At 35.9% G+C, this 22965-nt stretch overlaps 1 protein-coding gene across 4 annotated transcripts; it reads right to left on the reverse strand.

Moving 5' to 3' along the window:
• Positions 1-20: 20 nt before the first annotated feature.
• Positions 21-22237, reverse strand: LOC143172334 (long-chain fatty acid transport protein 6-like). Of its 4 annotated transcripts, none has more exons than XM_076361641.1 (13): positions 21947-22237; positions 21316-21356; positions 18071-18178; positions 17070-17548; positions 16367-16579; positions 15396-15554; positions 13574-13698; positions 9993-10187; positions 8491-8581; positions 6064-6130; positions 5582-5679; positions 3657-3787; positions 21-759 (listed from the first exon to the last, which is right to left on the reverse strand). In XM_076361641.1, the coding sequence occupies exons 3-13, from the start codon at positions 18151-18153 to the stop codon at positions 583-585; spliced, it is 1818 nt and encodes a 605-aa protein (XP_076217756.1). In that variant the 5' UTR covers positions 18154-18178; positions 21316-21356; positions 21947-22237; the 3' UTR covers positions 21-582. The 4 variants fall into 4 exon arrangements, with proteins under 4 accessions (XP_076217756.1, XP_076217752.1, XP_076217753.1 ...); XM_076361637.1 differs by having other exon boundaries at positions 6064-6262; XM_076361638.1 differs by lacking the exon at positions 18071-18178 and having other exon boundaries at positions 6064-6262.
• Between the last annotated feature and the right edge of the window lie 728 nt (positions 22238-22965).

Consider the following 22965-nt stretch of genomic DNA (forward strand, 5'->3'; position numbering starts at 1 on the left):
TGACCACTAAATACTACAACTGTATTTTGACACTGAATGTTTATTTTCCATAAAAATCTGAAATTGAGCATCACATAAAATATTGCAATTAAATATTACATAATATAATTAACAAATATTGAACTGAAGTCTAATGCAGTGCTTGTGCAGTATTTTGCTGATGTTTCTGACTGCCCATTTTATATTTTATTAATGCCTCTGACATTATTCCTCTAATAATTTATGCATTCTAAAAGCAGAATCAGTATTATGATCTAAAGGAGTAAGATATTCAACTAAGTTAAGATGCTGGTGGCTTATACAAAAATAATTTGAATCAGTGAGAAATGTAAAATTAAAATTTGCATGTGTGAGTCCTGGAAGTAATATGAGCCCTAGAAGTAATATGAGCAGATGTAGTGCAGCTTACACAATGCACTAACTATTGTGGCTCTGTCTTATGAAGAGACAGATTCTATCACAGTAAGACTAATTTGATTATCTTATGTTTTTAGAACAAATATTGCATACTGGCTTTTGTTGAAATAATTGCAGGAGTATATTTGAAATCTGCTTTCTGTATTGTAATTTTATTTGTATGCTTTATAAACGTATTTCACCAGAAACCACATTCTTGTATATCTCTCTTGTCAAAGGAATATAGGAATGTGCAGGTTCATGCATGAAATACAGAGGTTCAGATATAATTTCTGGATTAAATCCTTCATTCACAAGATGCATTTTCTGATGCTTGAAAGTTGCAGTAATTTGCATAACATCCTAAAAAAGAAATAATTCAACTGCAATATCAGCCTATATCAGTGAAAATATGATGCAATTACTGAATAAAATGGATCATACAATTTTACTATAGAATGTCTTCAGTTAGACAGAATGATCTGATTCACAGGTGCAGCGAAATCTAAATCTAAATGCAGCTTTTATTTCTTACTCATTATCAAAGCCACATGCAAGCTTGCAAGTTTCTGTTTCGAAATAAGCATTTTCTTTAACTTTCGTTAGTGCAGCTGATCACAAAATCTGTAGTTTATGGGACACTTGGTGATGCTCTGCAGAGAGCTGGTTGATTTTATGGTACTGGCTCTCCCCTGATTTCCAACTGCTAAACTTCATTTAAAAGATTAAATACAAACATGTTAAATGCCTTCCTGTGTTATTTTTCTGTGTAAGCAGCTACTGTACAGCAGTTATTCAAATGCCAATTCATGAACAAGTTGGTCTGCCCACAATAGTCAGTGTATAAGAGCAGAAGTGGTATATAAAATAATATCATTTAAAATGTGGCTGACATGAAGGGAAAAGTTTAAACCACACCATTCTCAAGCATTGTTATTACTTGCATGGTGTTTTTCAACGTAGCCAACATTTTCTTTTAGTTCTCATGCTGAAACAGGCCACTTTTCAGTTCTTACTTGTTTTTCTCTCTTGATCTGTAACATACCTGATTTCCTCTTCACACTGCTACTCGATTTCCACAACTCCCAGATCATTTAGTCTTTGGCTCCTGAGCCGAGACTGCTAATAAGTTTGCAAGTTCATTCTCTGTTTTGGCAGCACTTATGATAGGAACCACGCTTAGACCACCAAGTCATTTCACACAGGCACTGAATAGCTGCCAGATGGTAATAATGTTCAATCATTACCAAGCGGGATTTCTTCAAATTGAATAGCTAGCACGAATTTGTCTTGGTAATTATTTAAAAAGTTGCAATGATAAGATTAAAAGTTTAATAAAGACAGGTATTAAATATTTTAAATGTGTATTATGAATACAGATTGCTGAGATTTTCTGTTTAAATGATCCCCTGATGTTATTTTAATAAAGTCAGATTTTTCTACATGGAAATACAAGTTTTGAAAAAAAACCCCAAACCAAAAACAAAACCAAAAAACCCAAAACAAAACAGAGCACAAATAATGCAAAACTGAAATCACTCCCTGAATGCTCTTAGAAACCTCTTTCTGCAAACAAGAAATGAAGTTAGCAAAAGTCAAGTGAAAAAACTACTATCTCAGAGCCTCGGAGTACCCTGGTTCTTTGCATCACTGTCCCTGGGCCTCTGCTGTTCTTCTAGAGTCAAGTCAGAGAGGTTGAGAAGAGCAATTCTCAGTCTGTCTTTTTTTTTCACAAAATCAGTCAACCGCGGTTGCAAGTCATATTAGAAAGAGCCTACTTATGGACTGCTGAAAAATTGTCAAGATTGATTTTATCTTAAATCCAATTTTGCCTGAGAATTTCATATTTTTGTTTGTCACTGTTGATTAGGATGAAGACACTTTTTTTTCAGAACGGACTTCATTTTCTGTCCACTCAGAAAATTGTGAGTTCAGCATTCATCCTATTATCCTCCCCTAAGATGTTTTTTAAAGTAATAACATTTTTTATCATTTTGATTTTTTTATAAAATTGGTTTTATCTCGTTTAATAAGAATTTACACGTGTAAATATTAATTAATTATTACTGATAGTATCTTTGGTAGTAAGCTCTCTTCAATTAGCTAAAAAAAGCTTTAGTCAGAGAACACATAAATGCAAACAGGTTTAATCAGTTCCACATATATAGACCCTAGAGCTCCGTATAAATTTTCTCCATCTAATGGAATCATAAACACAAGTCTGTTCCAAAGGTTTTTGCCGGAAGAGGGCACTGCTGTCCTGAGGCACCATAGATAGTATAACCTACGCTAACTGCGTTTGAAGAGACATTTAGTTAGTACAGTAACCTATTAGTGAAAAAACAGCTTTCTTCAATTCTTAAAAATTACACTTCTCTCTAAATGTGTACATGCTTTTTCTCTTCTTCCTTTCCAGTCTCACTCACTCTGTTACGTTCCCATCTCGTTCTCAATTAAAATTCTGCCTTTCAGGCAATTTGTCAATATTTAGGCAGAGGCAAAACTGCCGAATGTCTCTCAGCATCCCCTAACAGCAGAAAACTGTCTGCTACAAATTTTCAGAAGATGTAATATGGGGCCCTTTCCTGCTCTTTGCAGTTCATGCTCTCCTGTCCTGTTGCAGAAGGTCATCCTGTGGGGAGTACACAAGGGGTGTAATCCTTGCACTTTTAAGGTGCACGTTTAAAAAGAATTGTATCCCAGTTCTGCTTTTATACTCTAAAGCATGTGGGTACATTTTAGTTCTCAGATTATGAGATCTTCACTGTAAAGTATTTATCTTACTATCTGTTGCAAAGAACTAGATATTTCTTTGATGCTTTGTCAGTAACAAAGAATAATAATCGCTTCAAGAACAACCATATTAGGAAAAGGTTTTAAATGGATCATGTCATTCTTTTGTAAGAGGACACTGTTATGTGTAATATTACCCATGTGCATCTGCTTAGTCTTCCATTGGCTAGAAGAACACCTTAGTTAAAGGTGAAGAGCTTTGAAACATAATCCAACTTTGCCAAGTTATTAATCACGTCTAGGATTTTTAGGTATGAATGGATCCTTAAAGTAAAATATAAGTTTAATTCATCAAATATTTGTTTAATTTCATAATAATAATAGCAACAATAATTCAGACGAGTATTACCTTTTGTGTTTCAATTCTTGAAACTGTTTGTAAATTAATTCTTGTATTCCATGATTGTAGAGACCAATTTTCATGTCAAACAAGATAAATACAAGTAGGAGGCAACTGATCGTCTTACCATGATTCTCACAAAGCGTGGTTGGGCATAACTTGGAAGGAAGTCCACAACATGCTTATAAAGTCTTTCTCCATTAAAGGGTTGGTCAGGTTTAAGCACGATAGCTGCCATCCCTGTTCTTCCTTCATAGTCTAAAAAAAATTGAAAAATATTATGACAAGTAAGAGTGTATGTGAGTCTTGTATGACATTTGGAGGGATTTAGTATTGATCACAGAAATATCTGCCCTATCCTCTCAGACATCGAGTATAAGATACAGGATATGTTATATTGGAAGACTTAAAGTTACTTTCAGTGTTTTTATTCAATTAAAAAAATGTCACTGACCTCTTTTTATTAGGAATTCTGTATGGCTGGCAGCTGGCTGCTAGGTTTTCTTCCTACCTTGATCAATCTTAACATTGGTAACATAGTGGCCTAACAAAATCAGAGTGTCATTAGTTCAATAAAAAGCTGAATGCACTTCCACAAAGACTAGTGCAAAAGATGGACATAGGCATGTATGAGACTGTACTTGGTCTATATAAAGTCTAGTGGCTATTGTACGTTGTATAAGCAGTGGTGAGTGTTTTCTGCTCTATTCCACAGACAGATTAGTGACAAATAGGGGAAGTGCCTCTTAATTACAAGCAGCAAATTATGTTTGATGTGAAAACAGAAAAAAAAACCCTTTTAAAAAAGATATAACACAGTTCCTGATTTCTTTTTATTCAAACACAAGTAAAAATTCCAAATGGAGGAAACATCTAAATTAGAAGAAATGAGCTGCCACGGTTAAATCTGTACAGAATGAAAAAGCAGCTTTGAGGTGTGGCCAAAGGCACTGGAAGGATAAAATATGGGTGTTCCCTTTTCATGAAAATTAACTTGCAGTTGTTTAATTGGTAATATACTATAAAGTTTGTTTTGGCAATATTTGAGACTCAAGTTGATTCAGAAATATGAAAGACTATGCTATCTAGATTTTATTCTTAAACTCTTGAGGTTTTATTTTGATGTGCTATTCACTGCCTGAGATAGCAGTAGCCCTTCGAAGAGTTCTTGTCAGCTCCAACTGTAGATGAAAATGAGATATGCTTTCCAAGTTAGGTTACCGTTTTATTTGCATGCACTTGAGGATGCCATCTCTCACAAATGAGCATATTGGCATTTGACAGCCATCTGCTGATCAACCATTCAGATTATGGCCTTTTGTTAATTTTATTTTCATATATCCTCTTTCTTTGAATCCATTGTGTCTCCCATCTCTCAGTGCTAAGTAGTAGCTTGTCTTTTGATAGCTTCTTCTTCATGTGACTAGTTTCTTTTAACACTAGTCTTTGTTTGCCTTCATCCAAAGGAAACAGAACAGCTATTCAGCACCACAAGAAAGTTTGCCTTCCTCAGCCTGGTCATTCAATGGATGTATCTTCTGAGCAATTTTCCACCTCATCTTGTAATTTAGTTGCCTACAGTTTTTCAGCATGGTATTGTATATTTTTATGAAGCACTGTATGTGATTGGGAACATTCCAATTATGAAAAAATATATATCTTCTAGGACTGTACTTACAAGATAGTGACAGGTGTTTTCAGACACGTCATCTTCTAATATGCCCCCTGTTTTACCATTTTTCAGATGAAAGCCTGTGGCCTAAGAGAGGTCTTCTGTAGTTTATAACTTTGTACTGCTCACATCTGTGTTACAAGTTTTAATTCATTCCAATGTTTCTGCCATTCATTACAAAATTTCAGCATGTCATGTTTATTAAATACAGCATTTTATTGAAACTGAAATTTCAAAGCACTGTAGGAAAGCCTGAATTGCTGAGTTGACACCATTTATTTCCTAACATATAAGTATGCATTCTGTTGCAAGAACAGCAAGGATAGAGTAGGAAATTATTATTTTCATTTTGTATTCTGAAACTATAGGGAATGTCTTACTTTTTATGCTTACACCGTAAACATTAACTTCTTGGACAAAATCCATCATACCAATGATCTCTGCGACTTCTACAGTGGCAACATTTTCTCCTTTCCACCTGTTGAAAATATTTTTTAAAATAACGTAGATATTAGCTAACAAATTTTTATTCTATACATGGCTCTATGTGATGGAGCACTACTTATAATGTGGATGACTGTTATTCTTAACTGAAGAGTGTAGACAGATAAATCCTTTTGTGATCTAGCGCCATCTTATTTGAGACCCCAAACTTAAAAGAAATAGAAGTGCCATTTGACTTAAATTTGAAAAATTCTACTGTGTTGGCGTGAACTTTGGTGCACTTTGATTGTGATCATTACTGTTTCTGTTAAAACACAATTGATATTCATCAGGTTCAAGTCTGACGTGTGTCATCCAGTCCTGCATGTGTATGATTTCTTCCAAGCTCACTGGATTTACTGTTAACTCTGTACTATACCTGAAAGTGTCTCCCACCCGGTCAGTGAAGTAGAGGAAGCCATCCTCATCCATCACTAGGAGGTCTCCTGTGTTAAAATACACATCTCCATTCACAAACAAATTACGCAGGAGTTTCTTCTCTGAGGCTTCGTTATTTCCAGCATATCCAGAAAATGGGGCATCCTGAGTGACTTGAACAACTAGAAGACCAGGCTTACCTGCAGGCCATGAAAAGGGGATGCAAAACCCATATTTACAGTGAGTTATTTAGAACATAAAGTATCATTAAAAATCTTTTGGAAAGTCACATCTGTTCTGCTCATCTTATTGCTACATTTCCATAACTATTTCCTGAACAGCAGAAATAGGTGAGTGGAAGAGGGAACATAATTTTGCTTCCTTCTGTTCTGAAAAGCTAGACCTTAGGGAAGAGCTTTTTGGAGTACAGTGTACATCACTTACCCTGGCAAAGCATTTGCCCAATGAAAGAATGACTATTCTGTCATTTGAAAAGGGTGCTGGTAGTTCAACAATACACATGGGGGCAAAACATAGCACCTAACCTCTTGTGCTTTATGTTTTTCTGGAGGACAGGGTTGCTACTGCTCTCAGCACTGTACTGGTGTGGAAACACACGTAAGCCATAACGTGCCTGGGCCTCTGAACATCAGGGAGTCCCTGGAGTCTGCAGCCTATCCCTACTGAGCATCACTCCTTGCTGCTGACTGTATAAGTCCCATTTATATCAAGGGCAAAAATTCCATTGACTTCACTGGAATTGGCTCAGAATACCCTTTTAAAATGCTTTTTTATTATTCTTTATCTGTGATAGGTACTGGCTTATTTCTCAGTCTGTCCCTGAGGTTAAAAGACATTTCTATCTTCTAAAGGTTTTCATTGTTTTTCCTTCAATAGATGTATGGAGATGTTTTCAAACAAATAGTTTTCTTCATAGCTGCATATCTGCCTCTTATATTAAATCCTCTTTATTGTTTTGAACTCTAAATGTGGAAAGTGGAATGAAAACTGTTATTACCGTTCAGAAGAGGAGCTGGCATCACTGCAAATAGGATGCGTGCTTTATAACAACAGAAAAAAAAACCCAAAAATGTTGAATTTAAACAAAGTTTTCCTAAGCCCCAGTCAATTTTACAGGATGATTCTCTATTCCAATTTGGGAATTCACTGTCATTACTGTCCTACATTACATTGAGTGATGGCTTCAGAGTTAATGGAAAAATATGTGTAACAATCTGCAAAATTTTTCTAGTTGTGTCATGAAACTGGGCATTTTATCAATTTCACTGGGAAACCAAGAATTTTTGTCCAGTTTATAATGTAACTGTAGTGAGGAAGCAAGCTCTTTTCAAGAAAAAAAAAATCATTCTATTGCTTGATTTAGATATTATCAGCAAATAATGTATTATCAGAAATAATTAATAATTGGTACTTTGGTTTCCAGTACTACTACCAGAATATAATATATTATCAGAAGTAACTAATAATAATTGCTGCTTTGATGACCAGTACTACTATGCGTCATTGAGATCTGACATTAGCATGACAAATATTATCATTTAGGTCAGCTGTACAAGCCTCTTTTTTGCCTTCTGGAATTTTATCTCAATGATAGTTAAATCTACATACTAAAACTAGTGATGTTAAATAGTGATGTTGGAAACCTTTTTGCCAGAACTGTTAACTTTGACACTCATGGATTCATGCGTGTGTACACAGACACACAGATATTTAATGTGACTTTAGTAAAATGCAGTGCTATGTCTTTTGTGAGAGTCAGTTTTCAGGATTTTTCTTGAAGATATTCTCAGCTGTGAGTCCATCCTGTTTTCAGCCTGGGAGCTTCAGCATTTTGAGTAGGAGTATTCCAATCTAAGTAGATGTTTGGAGATTCTATGCAACTCTAGGTACTAAATAGTTAATTCTGTTTTGGTCACTAAATGTAAAAATATGAAAAATATTATCCAGATTTTGAAATGGTACTGTTCTTCCTCAGAACTTTAAATTTGGAAATTAGAAAGCATCTGTAAACATCTGGTCTCAGAACACAGCATATCTAGGAATTACTGTGTCCATTTTATTTGGAAAAAAAGCAGCACTAAGAAATCTGATTTGTTCAGGAATATGAACAAATTTTTGCAGGTGAGAATAAAAACATTCTGAGCCCAGAATATTGATTATGTTATTATATTATTGTATTTTTTGATATTTGGGTATATTATAAATATCTGGATATGTTATTAGGTATATTAGCAATAGATCCTCATATGGACCTATTGATAATATATTTTTCCTGTGTCATTTTCAAGTTCTGAGTGTATGTCAATAACCTGTTGCTCACAGAACAGAGAGTTAATCCCTGCCTCAAAATATCACCATCTAAATTGAGGTATCTGTTAGTTAATAGATAACTAGTATTTTTCCTTACCTATGGGTGCTTTCTTACACCTTCCATTTTCATCCTTCATGAGTTCTTGTTTCCAGACATCATATTTCAACAACTCAAAAGAATGTAGGAACTAAATAAAAAAAGTGCATATGCAAACTTGAAAGCCTCACTGTCTTACTTTCCAGTTGGTCTGATAAAAATTGCTTTGAATTAATGGGTAGTACCCTATTGACTTTGGAAGATTTGGAACAGCCTGAAATATATTGACAGTATTCTGAGAAGCAATTGTCAGAAAGTGTTTGTATCATGGTAAGCAACATTAAGTATACATATACAGATGGAAGTGTTCATCTCCTTTATCGATAAAAAGAAATCCATTCTTTTAGAGTATGGTCAGATTCAAGTCATTTATATAAAGTAAAGTGAAACAGTGCTTTTGATCAAATTGTGAATTTTGCTTTAAAAATACCATCCATTTCTATGTAGAGGCTTAACATTACTGGAATGCAAATCAAGAAGATTCTCTGACAAAAAATCAAAATTCAATTTACAGACATCTCAAAAATTACTCCAGCCAGATCCAAGTGGAAACTTACAGCTCAATGGCTTGATTTAGGCTTTCCTGCCTTCATCGCCTGTCCACATAGTTAAGCTTGCTAAAATATCAGAAGCATTGCAGAGTTGTTATTATGGCCATGGGAAGGCATTTTCAGCATCTCAGATTAAAAGCATAAATAATTTGAAAGTCATTAATCTGGTTTTGATGTTTACTGATCTGAATCTTTAGTATCATTTGAACAGTATTTTATTGTAGTATAATGTTCATGATTCACCAAGAGTCTGTACAAATAGGAAAAGCATTTGAGACTGTCAAGGCATTTTTATGGGTGGAAGATGTGTATCTCCAATGGGAGTTTCAACAGTAGTCATCTATATAAAGTTTATAGTTCCGATATCTTGAGATTTATATTTCTCTCCTTTATTTGCTAAGAATTTTAATTTTTTTTTTGTTTTGCTTATCTTCTTTCAGAGAAGAAAGTGTGACGCTGGTTTTAATGAGTGAAGATGCAGTCAAAGAGTAAATTTGTGTACGTTTGCTCTGGAACATGTATCTCCTGATTCATACCAAAAGTCAAATCAAAACTAATTTCTGCCTCATCACTTAATATCTGTGGGTTTTCAGGATGATAAGTAAACTGCAACAAAAAACATCATTAAGCAGTCCTGTGGATAGGCACTTCTATACAGTCAGGCGTTTTTTTTATATTCTGAGGAAAAAGTTGGATACATGAAACAGTAGCTTCAGCTTGTGTGGACTTGTTCTGTATATTTATTCTTCACAATATATGTACAGAGAACAGAGTCAAGTAAGGGGCTAAGAATAAGGTTTCTGTTTCTATGAACCAAATTTTGCTACATCTGGACTGTAGTAAGCAGGTTCTTCCTTGTACACTTTTGTGCTCTTTATAATTTCTGCCTTTCATCTGCTTTTTTCTGGTTGACTGGTTAATTGGTTCGTTGGTTGATTTGATTACATTTACCTTTGAGAAGATACCAGCACGGCCCACAGCTCCTATTTTATTAGTATAGTTCAAGAAACCAAGATTTCCTTCTGTGGATCCATAGAATTCAAATATTTTAATTGGGCCAAACCTCATCAGAAATTCTTTCCAGACAGCAGGTCTGATACCATTTCCTAGAGCAATGCGCACTTTGTGAACTCTGTCCTCTTCTTTCTGTGAAAAGCCAAACAGAAACATTCTGCAGCTGAGAAAAGTGGGTCTAAATACCTAGAGCTGATCTAAAATGTTTTAATAGAACAATTTTCCATTAGAAACTGCCACTTTGACTAAAATACAGAAGGGTATTCATTTTGTAAAAATCAAACAGAAAATCATCAGAATTCTTGTTGGTCTGAGGTTGAAGGATTTTCGTAAGGTGAAAACTTTATTTCTGAAGTTCTTCTTTGTATTTTCACTTACAAATTCTATAACTGAGATGTATATTACAAAGTTTAAAAGAATTATTTTATCTTGAAAATGTAAATAAATAGGTTTTAAGTAAATGCCATTTCCCATAGAATGGAAATTCCTTTCTGAACCAAAGAAAGGAATTTTTCTGCATAAATAAAATTGTGTCTTAGAAAACACTTGTGACATGCTATGGTCAGTTCTACATGTAATGATATTTGGTAGTAAATTTTACACATCTGTCATGTTGCCTAAGGAACCTGAAAAAGTAGCAGAATGACCTAAAGCTCCTTACCACGTCTCATATGATTAGGTGCAGTTTTTAATCTTAAATCCAAATTCAGAAAAGATGGTAATCAAATCTGCAGTCAAAATATAGTTGTTAACGTGTCATTGTTACATGTCAATTATGCCATTATTGCGGCAAACTACTCAAATGCTTGCTTACGTAAATGTTTTCTGTATTGGGCCAGACTGCTCAGCACCCTATATATAATGCTATAGTCAAGATTCTGCCTATGGAAAAGTCCCCTACTTTTTTGGGAGATGTAGTTGGGATTGAGTGATTAAGTTACTGCCATGGCTGAATAACAGCAGAAAATAAAATTATTTCAGGTCCACAGAAAAGGTTTCTTCAAACCAAATAAATGCATTTTATTTCCACTTCAGTGTTATTTTAAACTTTAAAAATTGTAAAAATGTATTTGATTTCTAAATAATATTAAGGTGATTTCAAAATGGAACATTGTCTAAAAATTACACTGAAATATTTTAGCAGAATCAGTGTTTCGTCTTTTTCACCTTTAAAAATATTCACATAAAATTGTTCTGTGAACTCTGGATTAACAGACAATTTCATTTGATCCAGAGCTGCATTTTATGGCAGATAAATTATTTCCCACAATAGGATCAGCTGTAATGCAGACTAAACTCCACTTGTTAAAAACAGGAATGGAGGCTTCCCTGCTTCTGCTTAACAAGCTCTGTTTTCTTTTGCAGTTTTAATGGTAAACCTGAAGGAATAGCATGGTTTGATCGCATGTATGTGATCAAACCCAATTATGAACCGGTTGGCAGGCTGATTGGGAGAGTTACTTCATGCCTAATATTGTCCCTTCTTCAGCACTTGGTCTTCAGGATGAAATAATGGATTTTTTTTTTTTTTCTTTTCAAAATAGCTGGTGAAACTCTAGGACTTAGAGTAAATCTCAGGAGCTTCAGAGATTATAAGCATAGGAGAAACTGTTACACTTACCTTGTTTCATCCCTGGTATAACAATCTGCAGGACTTCCCTGCATTACCTTGAATTTTAAAATATCTTTATTTTAAATGTTGTATGGTTCTCTTTAAAAACATTCCTCAACATATATTTGTTTTGTTTGTTACCTTCTATGGGGTACCGTGTTTAAAATTTAATTCCAATAGGTACATGGATCCTGGGTAAGATTGCTGTAGACATATTTGGTGAGAGAGTAGCGTCTAGAGTCTCTGTCTGTATCAAGAAATCCTCCTAGTTTGCAAATCCATGTTCTTTCCCAATTTCAGTGTGAGACCTAGGCATGCTTTGTGAAAGGAGGGAAGGACAGACTGGGTATGACCTAGCGCATACTCCAAACAGGTCCCTCATCTAGGTAGGACTAGTCCTGGGTAACACCAGGACTTCTGTGCTCTGGCAGGCCACACCACGAGGAGTCTAGGTGAAATGTAGCTGGCTGGCTTATTAGCCTGCACAGGTTTCTTTCATTGTGGAAGAACCTGTGTGGTACACTAGAGGTTATATGTATTACACTTCGATAAGATACCCGATCTTGACAGGACTCTGCATTTACCCTGATCCATTTCTGTTGGCATCCTCAGCTTCCTCAACTCAGCTAGGCTGTCTTTCTGTTTTTCCCTCGTTTTACCAGTTGCCAGTTAAATATCAATATCTTCTCTGTTAAATTCTTGTGATTGAGCCAAGTAAAGAAAGTTCTTCCTGCCTTTTCTGCATGAGAGACCTTTACACAACTAGTTTGGCCTAGCTAATTCTTTGGTTTTTTTGATCCATGGACTACTGACATAATGTTTGTACAGACTTGAGTTCTGGCCAACAGCTTTCCTGGCTTGTTCCCTCTAACACGTTTTTGTCTTTGACCCCTCTCCTACATCCGGACCACACAATAATAAGTCTCTGTTCAAACCATCTGGTGGGTTCTCTCAGATGTTCCCTTGTTGCTAGTTCTTGCACCAATCTCTGACCAATGCAGTTGGAGATCATTTGAACCTTGTGCTTGTACATGGTGTTTTCTGTGGTAGGTAAGAATACTTCTTGTCACCTCCCTTCAGTAACTTCCTAACTCCCAAGTATAAAATTAAGAGAATTAACCAATCTTTTCCACCATCATTGAGAAACAAGCATTGCAATATAATAAATATTTTCAGACTTGCTTTTCTGCTGCTGCTCTGTTTGCTGACATCTTACTTTTGTCCTAAATCTGATCATGATTTAGCTCCTATGTTCGTCAGGACTGTTATCCCAGGGGCGACCAAGATTTTGCACCACACTATTAGTACTATGGCTTTATACAGATAAGTTTGTCATCATATACACAGCTGTGGAACAAAATGTGCCTTTGGAACACCTCTTCAGAAAAAAATTTAAACAAAACCCCCTCATTCAGCAGTTTCAAAGCCATACAAAAATTAATTATCAGCTACTAAATACTGAACTAAGTAGCCTTCTCTTAATAAGTAACTACTTTGGAGCAGTGCAGTGCAGCTGGTTATTGATTTAATCTGGTTCATGCTCTCATTTGATCATTGAGTCCAATAAAGCATTTACTGCTTATTCCTTTTCCTTACTGACCTGCCACTTGCCTATCACTCAGATAAAAAGCTAACAAACTTGTCTTTACAGAGGAATTTCTGTTAGTGTCTGGGCATAACTGTGCCATCCTGACAGGCTTGTTTCTGTGTAACCACTACATTTGCTGTTATAAACTTGATTGCTATCGTAGAACTACAAGGAACACAAGACCCAAATTTTGTATACGCTGGAAAAAACCTATCAAACATTAAAAATACTATACCATTGAGAAATGGGTAAATCTATATGACTTATAAAATACAGATTTGCTATATTTTAGAGCTGCATTTGCAAACAAGAACTTACACTGGGCTGGTTACAGAGGTAGCGACAGAGTTCTCCTATGTACAAGAACAGTGTCACATTGTATTTTCTACAGTCACTCCAAAACTGGCTTGCAGAAAATTTCTTCTTCAAAACACATGTTGCTCCTAGGTGATGAAAACAGACAAGAAAATTCAAAATAACCTTTAAAAATTGATCTTATTTTCTACCACTGTTGTTAAAAAAAAAGTTGTCATTCTCTTAATTCAACTAATGATAAATTCAGCTATTTAAATAAACTGTAAGCTATTTCCAGCATGATCTTTCTGTTAAATGTGACTAGCACAATGGAGCCTTGCTTCTTTTTCTGAGTAGTAACTAAAAGCTTACAGTATCAGAAGCACTAGAAGTGAACCTTTTAGTTGTCTCCAGTTGTTAGGAATAGGTCAAAGCCTAAAGGTTTTGTTTCTGTCAAGATGGTGACTGGTGTAACTCTGAAAAAAGAGGGCTTGGGATGGGGGATAAGATAGGTCGCAGATTCTCTATTTGTGTGAGAAGTGGTGGAAGGGAAACCGGCTCAGAGTCTCTATTATTTCTGTCTCACTCCCCTTCTCCTGTTTCTTGTCAACTCATCATCCTCATTTTTTTGTTTCTGTGGCCCTAAAGTTCCTTCAGAGATTTCCATTCCAAAAGCCACCTCATCCTAGACCTCTCATGTCTGCCACCCCATCCCTTTTTTCACAGTTTTTTCTAAGTGTTGTCAGGCAAGAATTTACAAATTTCCCTGTTCCTATCCTTTCCAAAATTCCTTTCTTTGTTTGTCCCACATAAAGCTTTCCTGTGCCTTCCAAGTTCTGAATCCCTTCTAGTCCACTTGCTCCTCACTTGCCAGTTCCTCCGTGACCCAGGTACCATCTCATGCAAGACTTGAAGCCCTCTCAGAGCTCTTCAGCCTTACTCACCTCAAAGCCTTGTCATTCAAATCCCAGGCCACCCAGAGTCCCCGTCTGAACGGCCCACCTAAGAAAGTTGTTACCCTACTTTTTCTGTTCCAAGACAAATCATAGCTTCAAAACTTTTTATACACTACTTTTCCCATCCCTTTTGTGTTTCTGTTAGGCAGCAGCAGTCTTGTTATCAGTTGCTGTAGCCCAGCATGCCTGCCCATGCTGTTCCTGAAGAAACAAAGCATTGAAATGGCTTTTAAAACAGTCTAGACATATACTTATCATACCAAAAACCAGTATGTGGGCAAGACTCTAAGGATAGGAAAGGAGGACATATCTGAAAAAATATCTGATTGCTAGCCCTCTACAAATAACTCCCAGTATCAGAATCAAAAGGGGAGGCTCTGTCATTCTTCTTTTCTTTCACTTTAATATCATGAATCTAGTTCTGTAGGTGTTACTCAAACACGTGACTCAGAAAGCTCCAAAACACGTTTAGTTGACCTTATTCTGAAGGTTAGTTAAAGCTTCCACAAAGCATTTGTACCTTTTGACACTAAAAATCAAGCCTGACTTCTCAGATGCCTATGTGAATGCCCTTTTAGACTTAAGGTGTAGGATACAAATATAATTTCAGGTTAAACCTATATATATGCGGTGGTATTAGCGATACACAGACCTCAAGTCATGTCATGTTGGATCTATGCAACAGTTGGTGTCTGTTCTAAGCTTCAAAAACTATGCATGTATCTTAGATATTGTTTGCAGACTAGAGAAGGTGATAAAAATGAGAAAATGACAAAAGTCTATTGGTAGACATAATATTTGAGTTACTCACCAAACAGAGTGACTCACCAAGTAATAAAATGTTACAGCATTCTCAAGTTAATGAAACTTCACTAGAAGTTAAATATTACCTAATTCAATGCATCCACCGATGCCAAGAAGAGAAGCACTGATGTGGTACAAGGGAAGAGTGAGATACATAATATCCTGAGAAACTGCACCGCACTGAGTAAATGCTAAGCAGGCAGATAGAGCTCTTAGATGAGTGATGATAGCAGCTTTTGGGAAACCTGTCAAAGGGAGAAGAGCAAATAATTATAAATGTACTGCTTGCATTGACAATTTTGCTGCATACAGAATTATGTTTGGAATGTACAGGGAGAATAGTCTTTTCTTCTGAGCCTTTGTCTGTCCTGTCCTTCAGTCTTTAGCTCATGAGTATATCTTCTTAGTCTCTCAGCTTCTTCAGTCTTTTTGCCTGTAAGGCTGTTTAATCCTCTTGTCTGCTTTGTCTGGGGCGGAAAGTCCATAGCCTTCACAGGCGAGTGCAGGCCAACTGCACACAGTGTTCCGTCACCACAAAGTGAGAATGGGAGAGCTTCTGAAGAGTCACTGTGCCACTCAACTGCTGTTTGCAATAGGAATAACTTTTACAAAGTTGTTTGTCTTGACAAAAGGAAGGATTCCCCCTTCCTTCCCAGTGAAGTAAGGTGAAGCTTCATTATTCAGGCCAGTCTCAGAGGAAAAGTTTTCTCCCAAGGCGCAAGCACTTGTGCTGACCATTTTTCTTTTTAGGATAGACCTGTGAAATTCTGTCACTATGGAATCTGAGCAGCTGTTAGAGACTGACTTTATTTGCCTTATAGTTAAGTAATAAAGTTCAGCCATGGAATAGCTATGTGAAAGTTCACTAACTGGAAGTATGCCCTTGTTATGCCAAGGCAAAAATGGTTTAAAGTGTACTATGCTTTTAAATAAATTAAATCCTCCCTATCTTGACTTAAAAATTCAAGTTCTTTTTGTGTGCCTGTCTTGTTGCTAAATTTATACCACCTTAATTTGCAGAGTGCTGCAGTTGTACTTTGTTAGTACGCATCCTCACCTGTACTTCCCGATGTGAAGATATACATAGCTGTGTTTCTTGTGTTAGCGACAATTTTAAGGTGAGATGGAACAGGGTGATCTGGCACCTTGTCTAGTTTGTCTGGTATAGTGTGAACATGCTGGAAAGGAGAACTGGTGCTCATCAGCCAGATAGCAACATTATTTTTCCAGAGATGAAAAACAAATTCTTTCTCTATTGATCCCAAACAATCTGCCAAATTAAAAAAAATTATATGCTTATTATTAAAATAGTTACAACTACAGACCTGATTACATGTATTGGAATTATATACCCTACCACTGCGTACAGTGAACCTACCACAGCCCACAGCAGGACTAACCCACCTGTTGGACAGTGAAAAAAAACCCATGATGTTTAATTTCCATATACTTCTCACATGGCTTTAATTGTAATAGGTAAAACTCCCTAATCTTACTTGGTGACGCTAATATATAGGACTTAAGTTAATTGGTATGTTATAACATTTGTTTTAAAGCTTGGTACATATACCATATGTATATTTTTGGTGCTTATACACTTTAAAATTAAACAAGACTGTCTTTCACCTCTTTTTTAGCCAGCACATGTGTAGGTATAAATGAAGTGCTTGCAGCTTCGAATGGCTCTGATTTTCTATTTTTGATAAAAAGGATAAAGCAGTAGAAAGTCAGCAGTAAGTCAAACACAATACAGAACTTACCTTCTCCTATCACCAGTGCTTTTGCTGCACATGTATTAACACAGTGCAGGAGAGATCTAGACTGGACATTGAAGTTGAGAAAAGCCACCACGCAGCCCAGCTTGGCCAGCCCAAACCAGACATGGATGAAGTCAGGTCCGTTACCCATCAGCAGGGCCACAGTGTCGCCTTTTTTCAGATTCCCATAGTGTAGGAAGACCTGTGCTACCCTGTTACTCCTCCTGTCCACATCCTGATAGGTGTGCACCTTCCCTTCGTAGATGAGGAACGGCTTGTGGGGAATCTTTCCCGCTCTCTGCATGAAAAGGTCAATTACGGAGAGAATTCCATTGCTTGCCCATTTCTTTACCATTGCTTTTAATCTCTTCCGCCTCAAGAAGTAGATCAGATCTTCCCAGAAATATGGGAAGAAGATCTTCAGAGAGACACACAGCACCACTATTCCTCCAGCAATTGTTGAAAGCCACGTGCATAGCATGCTTCGGGGGGGAAATAATAGATTAGCTATTTCAGAGATATAAAATACAATACATTAATATAATTAATAATGAGTTTTAAGACAGAGACTGGAAGTTAATAAGCTAATTACAATTCCACCAATTAATTTGAGAACTTCTTAAAATACCATATTGGAGTTTACTAGAATACAAAGGCCCAGAACAGTATAAAAAAGAAAAAGGGAGTAAAGAGTAAAAAAGATTGTGCGGTTTATAAGGACAGAGGAGTTCATTCGGAGTAAAGAATGTGGCCAGGGTGACAGCAGAATGAAAAAGACATTGACAATTAAATAGAAGATGGAAATGTAGAACTTTAAAAAGTATCCGAAGAACAAATAAAAGAAGTTATAAACTCAAGAAACAATCTGACACTTCTTTTTGTTTTAACTTGGAGTCAAAATTTTGTCTAGATTGTTTATTGTAGCATGGCAAATCCTAAAAAAGAAGGAAACAAACAGTTAAATCTATAGTATCATATGTATATTATGAAAGTATGTTAAGTACCATGCATGTGTAAGATGCACCAAATATGTTCTTCTTTGCTGTCTGAGTTGTTTTTTTGGTCCAATAGAATTTGAGACCATCATCTAATCCTCCACAGGTTTGGACAGTCTGATGAACATACACAAATTTCAGGCAATATACTGTGAACCTTCTGCATCTTCTGAAAAAGCCAGTTTTCGCCTTAGGACTTTCTGGCATTTGCAATAAATGGCAATTAATAACTTTGCATTCTTTATATTATTTTCTTTATTTATAATAGTACCCTGAAGTCTCAAACAAAATCATGCATAAGCACATACTAAGATTTGGAAAAAAACCTTTATAGCATAACAGTTATTGACTTGTATTTCAGGCAACCATTAATTGCCCTATTTTCAAATGGTCATAGAGGAGGACTTGTGAAGATTATGCAAGATGCCTGCAACTTAATATGTGTAACATCGACCAGTCTCCTTTTTAAAGTTTCAGCCATGATTACTACAAATAGTTGAAACTCCTTATGTGACAATCTAGGATTCAGGAGCACTTCAGCAGTCTGGGAGGCTTTTCTAAATGATGTGACCTTCATCCTGTAGTTCAGAAATAGTTTACTGACAGGCTGTACTTTTGGTACATTCATCAAGCTTGTTTACATTTTTAACAATATTCAGTGAATATACTAACTTGTGGATTTTTTGCAGCAAGCAGGATCTTGTATGTACTGTAAAGCATATGTAATGTTGTATAGGTGAAAGAGCAGTTTAAAAATGAAAGCATTGTGGCATTAATTGCATACAAACATATAAACCAAGTTAAAGTATGTAATGCATGACATTTTAAAGTTCTAAACAAAATTTTTAAACCCATCACTTTCTGAACTCTCTAATTTGTAAAGTGACATTCTTAGTTATCCTGAAGTCTGCTGATTTATTATGTCATGTCACATATCAGGCCAATTTTTTTTTTCTTTAATATATTAAAAAAATGAAAGTAGCTACAAATTTACTCTTACAATAGATGTGCCATTAAAACACCTTGTGTTTCACTTCATATGGCTCCCTCATTGACTTTCTGGCTTTCTCAGAATGTTGTTATTTACTGGCCAAGAGCACTAACAGAAGACCTCATGACTTTCATGGCTATTAAGTTCTCCTCGACTATGACTTGCAAACGTTTGCTAATTTTTCTTTGCCATATGTACAAGCATGCAAGATTCACTATAGCTCCAGACAGTAAATTTAGCTCTGGGGGAAGTCTAAATGGCAGAGTTTATAAACTGAACCAATAAACACATAGATACAATCTTAAGAGAAAATAAATAAAAGGGATGATGATGTAAGACTAGACTCAGCCCTAGTTTTCTTTTAGGCAAGATCAGAAGTAAACATAATAAATAATAGGCTGGCTATAGCATTCTTATATTACTTCTATTGCCAAATATAGCCATGGTGTATAAGTGAGAACTCATAGTAGAATAAAACAGACAAAAGACTAAACAGGCTACATGAAACAATTTTGGTCTTCAGAGTTGTTTCAGGATTAATTTAGGTTCACCCTTTTCACGTTTGAATGTGCGTGGAAAGGCCCACCAATCTCTTGTTTTAAATTGTTCGAGCAAAACACTGTTTATGGAGCAGAAAAATTAAATATAAGTTAAACAAAGGAAACGAAAGGGAAAATGTAGAATATATAAATGGAGAAGAAAAAGAGTGAATATTAGGAAAGAGTGACTATTAAGAAAGAGTATGCACCTCTCTGAGTGAGACTACAGTCATACAGTCAGCTGCAGTCCAGAACCCATACTGCCATGACCTGCCCTATGCCTGGAATGACAAGCCTGATACCTGCTTTTGGCTGCAGTATCCTAGCGGTACCACCTAGCTTGCTTTTGATTACTGGACTTTAGGATTCTCCAAAACATTCACAAAAGGTACACGCACAGGAATTTAATCCACAATCCAAATGAAGGAGCTGCTCAGGACAGTGAAATATTTTCTTAAATCTAGACAAACTCAAGGCACTTTAGAAAAAATAATTATTCATACACTGTGATGGATAACTTACTATTTAGCTGTAAATGCAAACAACTCGGTTGTTCCCGATCTTTTCAAATGCATGCTTAATTTGCAGTCTAAGCAAAACCTTTGTATTCTTCTTACAATATCATCTACTGTTGAGTTTTGGCATGGTTGGGTTTGGGGTTTTTTTTGTGAAGGCCCTCTGTCAGAGTAAGAGATAAGTGCTTGAAATTTGACTGTGTTATCTCTCCTTTGCGTTCTTTTCACCAAGTTTCACACAGTGGAATTTTGCTGCATGTGTACCCAGATTTGTATCTCTTCATGGTCAGAAATAAATGTACTTATTCCAATGAGTCAGTATGCTCCAGGATATTTTCCCTGAGGTCTTGGAAAGGGCATTTGAGCAAATAGCTTGAAATCACTGAGTAATTCCTTCAGCCTTGTTTTAATTAATGGGCAATCAGGTACTTCTAGTCCTTAGTCTTCATTTGTTTATCTGAAGAGAGTCATTCTATGCCAAAAAGTATTACTCTAATGAATAGAGTAGGCTATCTAGTAGGCTAGATTAGGCTAGCTCTTCTCAGTCTGAACTCCCTTCCTCTTTGCCTGGCTCTGGTCTGGGGTTGTTCTCTTAGAAAAGGGAAAACAAAACAATGGAGCTGCCACCTCAGACACAGGGCTACTACATGTCCACAGCTTTGTGGGCACATGCAGACTAGCTCTGGAAGGCAGGGGACTTACTGGAGAGAGAGAGAAAGAACACAGGAAGCATGCAGTCAGTAAAAGAACAGGTAAGACTATCCAGAAATGTTCTCCAGTCCCAGGGGAAAGTAAACAGCCCTGTGTGTTGCCTCCAATGCCAAGTTCATGTCCTAGTTCTCTGAGGTATCTGAGATGTCTCTGAGACACATAGCCTTTATGTAATTGCCCTTATAGTTAATATTAACAACGACCCTGGAAGTGCGTACAAGACTAAGCGTCTCGCATAGAAACTTTAAATAATGGTCCATCTAGTTGCCCAAATTTCTGCTGTGGAAAAAATGTATTTTCAAGACAGAAATAGCCTTTTAATAGCCTTTTAATAGACTTAGTGTTTTGAACAGTTGCTACATAGCCTCTGCTTTGAAATTTGGAAATACAAAATTGCAACTGAATTCAAGAAAATTGGTCACCAAACTTACTGGTTTTGGTTTGTCGGGGTTTTTTTGTGCTATAGTCAGAAAGTGGGGAAACGTGGAGTTTACTTACTTGTCTCTGCTTTGTTCCTCTGTTTCTTTTCAGCTTTTCCTCTGCAATCACAAGGATTGAAAACATTTCTTTTAATGAAAACTGAGATTCTTAAATATTTCTGGGTATTTAAAGCTTGAGCTTGAAGTAAAACACAAAAGACTAAGAAAGTAGTCAACGGTATCGAAATGCACAATTAACTATTTTTCAGTATTTAGGCAACCACATGAATAATGACAAACAGGAAAGGTTTTCAAATACAGTGAGCCCAAACATTCACTAAGAATTCAAGTGAATATTCTGTTTTCCAAGTAACCTGCCAGCTTTTTCAGTAAAACAACATGCTACCTTTGCTAAAAGTAATCTAATCAATAGTCAGCAAAAGTTCAGTTTTGAAGCTCACCGTACTGTTTAATTAATAGGAATAGATTAAGATGTTTATCTGGTTGAGACAGAGAGACAGAGAAGACAACTTTAGAAAAGTGTAATGCAAGCAAATAACGGAATGAGTCTTATCTGTCTTCAGATACATACAGTGGACATTTTTTTGTGTAAATAATAAGAAATTACCTATAAAAGGAATGCAAACATTGTAATTTAGCTAAGTGCTTTTTCCAACATCTGAACGATAAGTAAACAAATATTTTCTTACCAACTTTTTGATTTTATATTTTGATTAGTGTCCTGTATTCAGTTAGATCCTTTCTGCCTCCATGTATCACTCATAGGAAGGTTGCATGGGTAATCTGAATATGTTCATTTTATCCAAGCAGATGTTCTTTTGAAGCTCCAAACCGATAGTGTTTCACTGGTGACTGCCTGCCTAGGCATACAGCTAAGGACTCCTTTCTGTCTTGTGGATGTCTCAGGTCTCCTGTTCTGCAGTTCCTCAGCTTTGCAACTATCTTCAAGCATGTGAGTGAAAGGGAATTGGACATTGTATCTTGGAACACTGTGTTTGCTGACTGTATCGAGAGTTAATTATTAAAAGAGAAAGAAGTCAATTATGCTTGGCTAGTTTATGCGCTTAAAAGGACCATAAGCAGCAAGACATAGAGTTATACCAAAGGAAAGGACTAATCTGTTGAAATGACTGTCTTGGTGTAATAGAAGCAGCTTAGTGATGTTTCTGTACACTCCTAAATACAATACATTCAGTATACAGCAAACATTTCTATAGCATTTGTCTCATGTTGTCATATATTCTCTGCAATAGATACAAAAGCCTTATTAGGTAGAATAATATTTTCTGATTAACACAATTTTTAAGCTTAGTCCTACAAACCTCAGAGGAAATTCTTGTTATAGAATGTAAATGCTGAAAAAGGACACTATAATATAAGTCACTGGATGCCTAATTGGTTGAAGAAGTAGGTAAGATTACATGAATACAAGAAGGCGTATACACTGTTGTCTAACAATTTAAATCATATGGACCAAGCCTTTCATTTCTGAAACTTGGGAGTTACAAGCTGAATAGCTTTTGAAAAAGGTTTCTAAATACACATGGGTTGGCTGCATTCCTGTTTGTGTACTTTTTAATTTTTTATAAGAAATGTCTTCTATATTTGTATTAATGTTTTCTGAGGCATAATTATGGTATTCTGCTTTCAGAAATATTATTGAATAATTAATAGATTACATTATTTAATTACATTTGAGTATATTATT

This window comes from Aptenodytes patagonicus, chromosome Z, assembly GCF_965638725.1.
Source record: "Aptenodytes patagonicus chromosome Z, bAptPat1.pri.cur, whole genome shotgun sequence".
Taxonomy (NCBI): domain Eukaryota; kingdom Metazoa; phylum Chordata; class Aves; order Sphenisciformes; family Spheniscidae; genus Aptenodytes; species Aptenodytes patagonicus.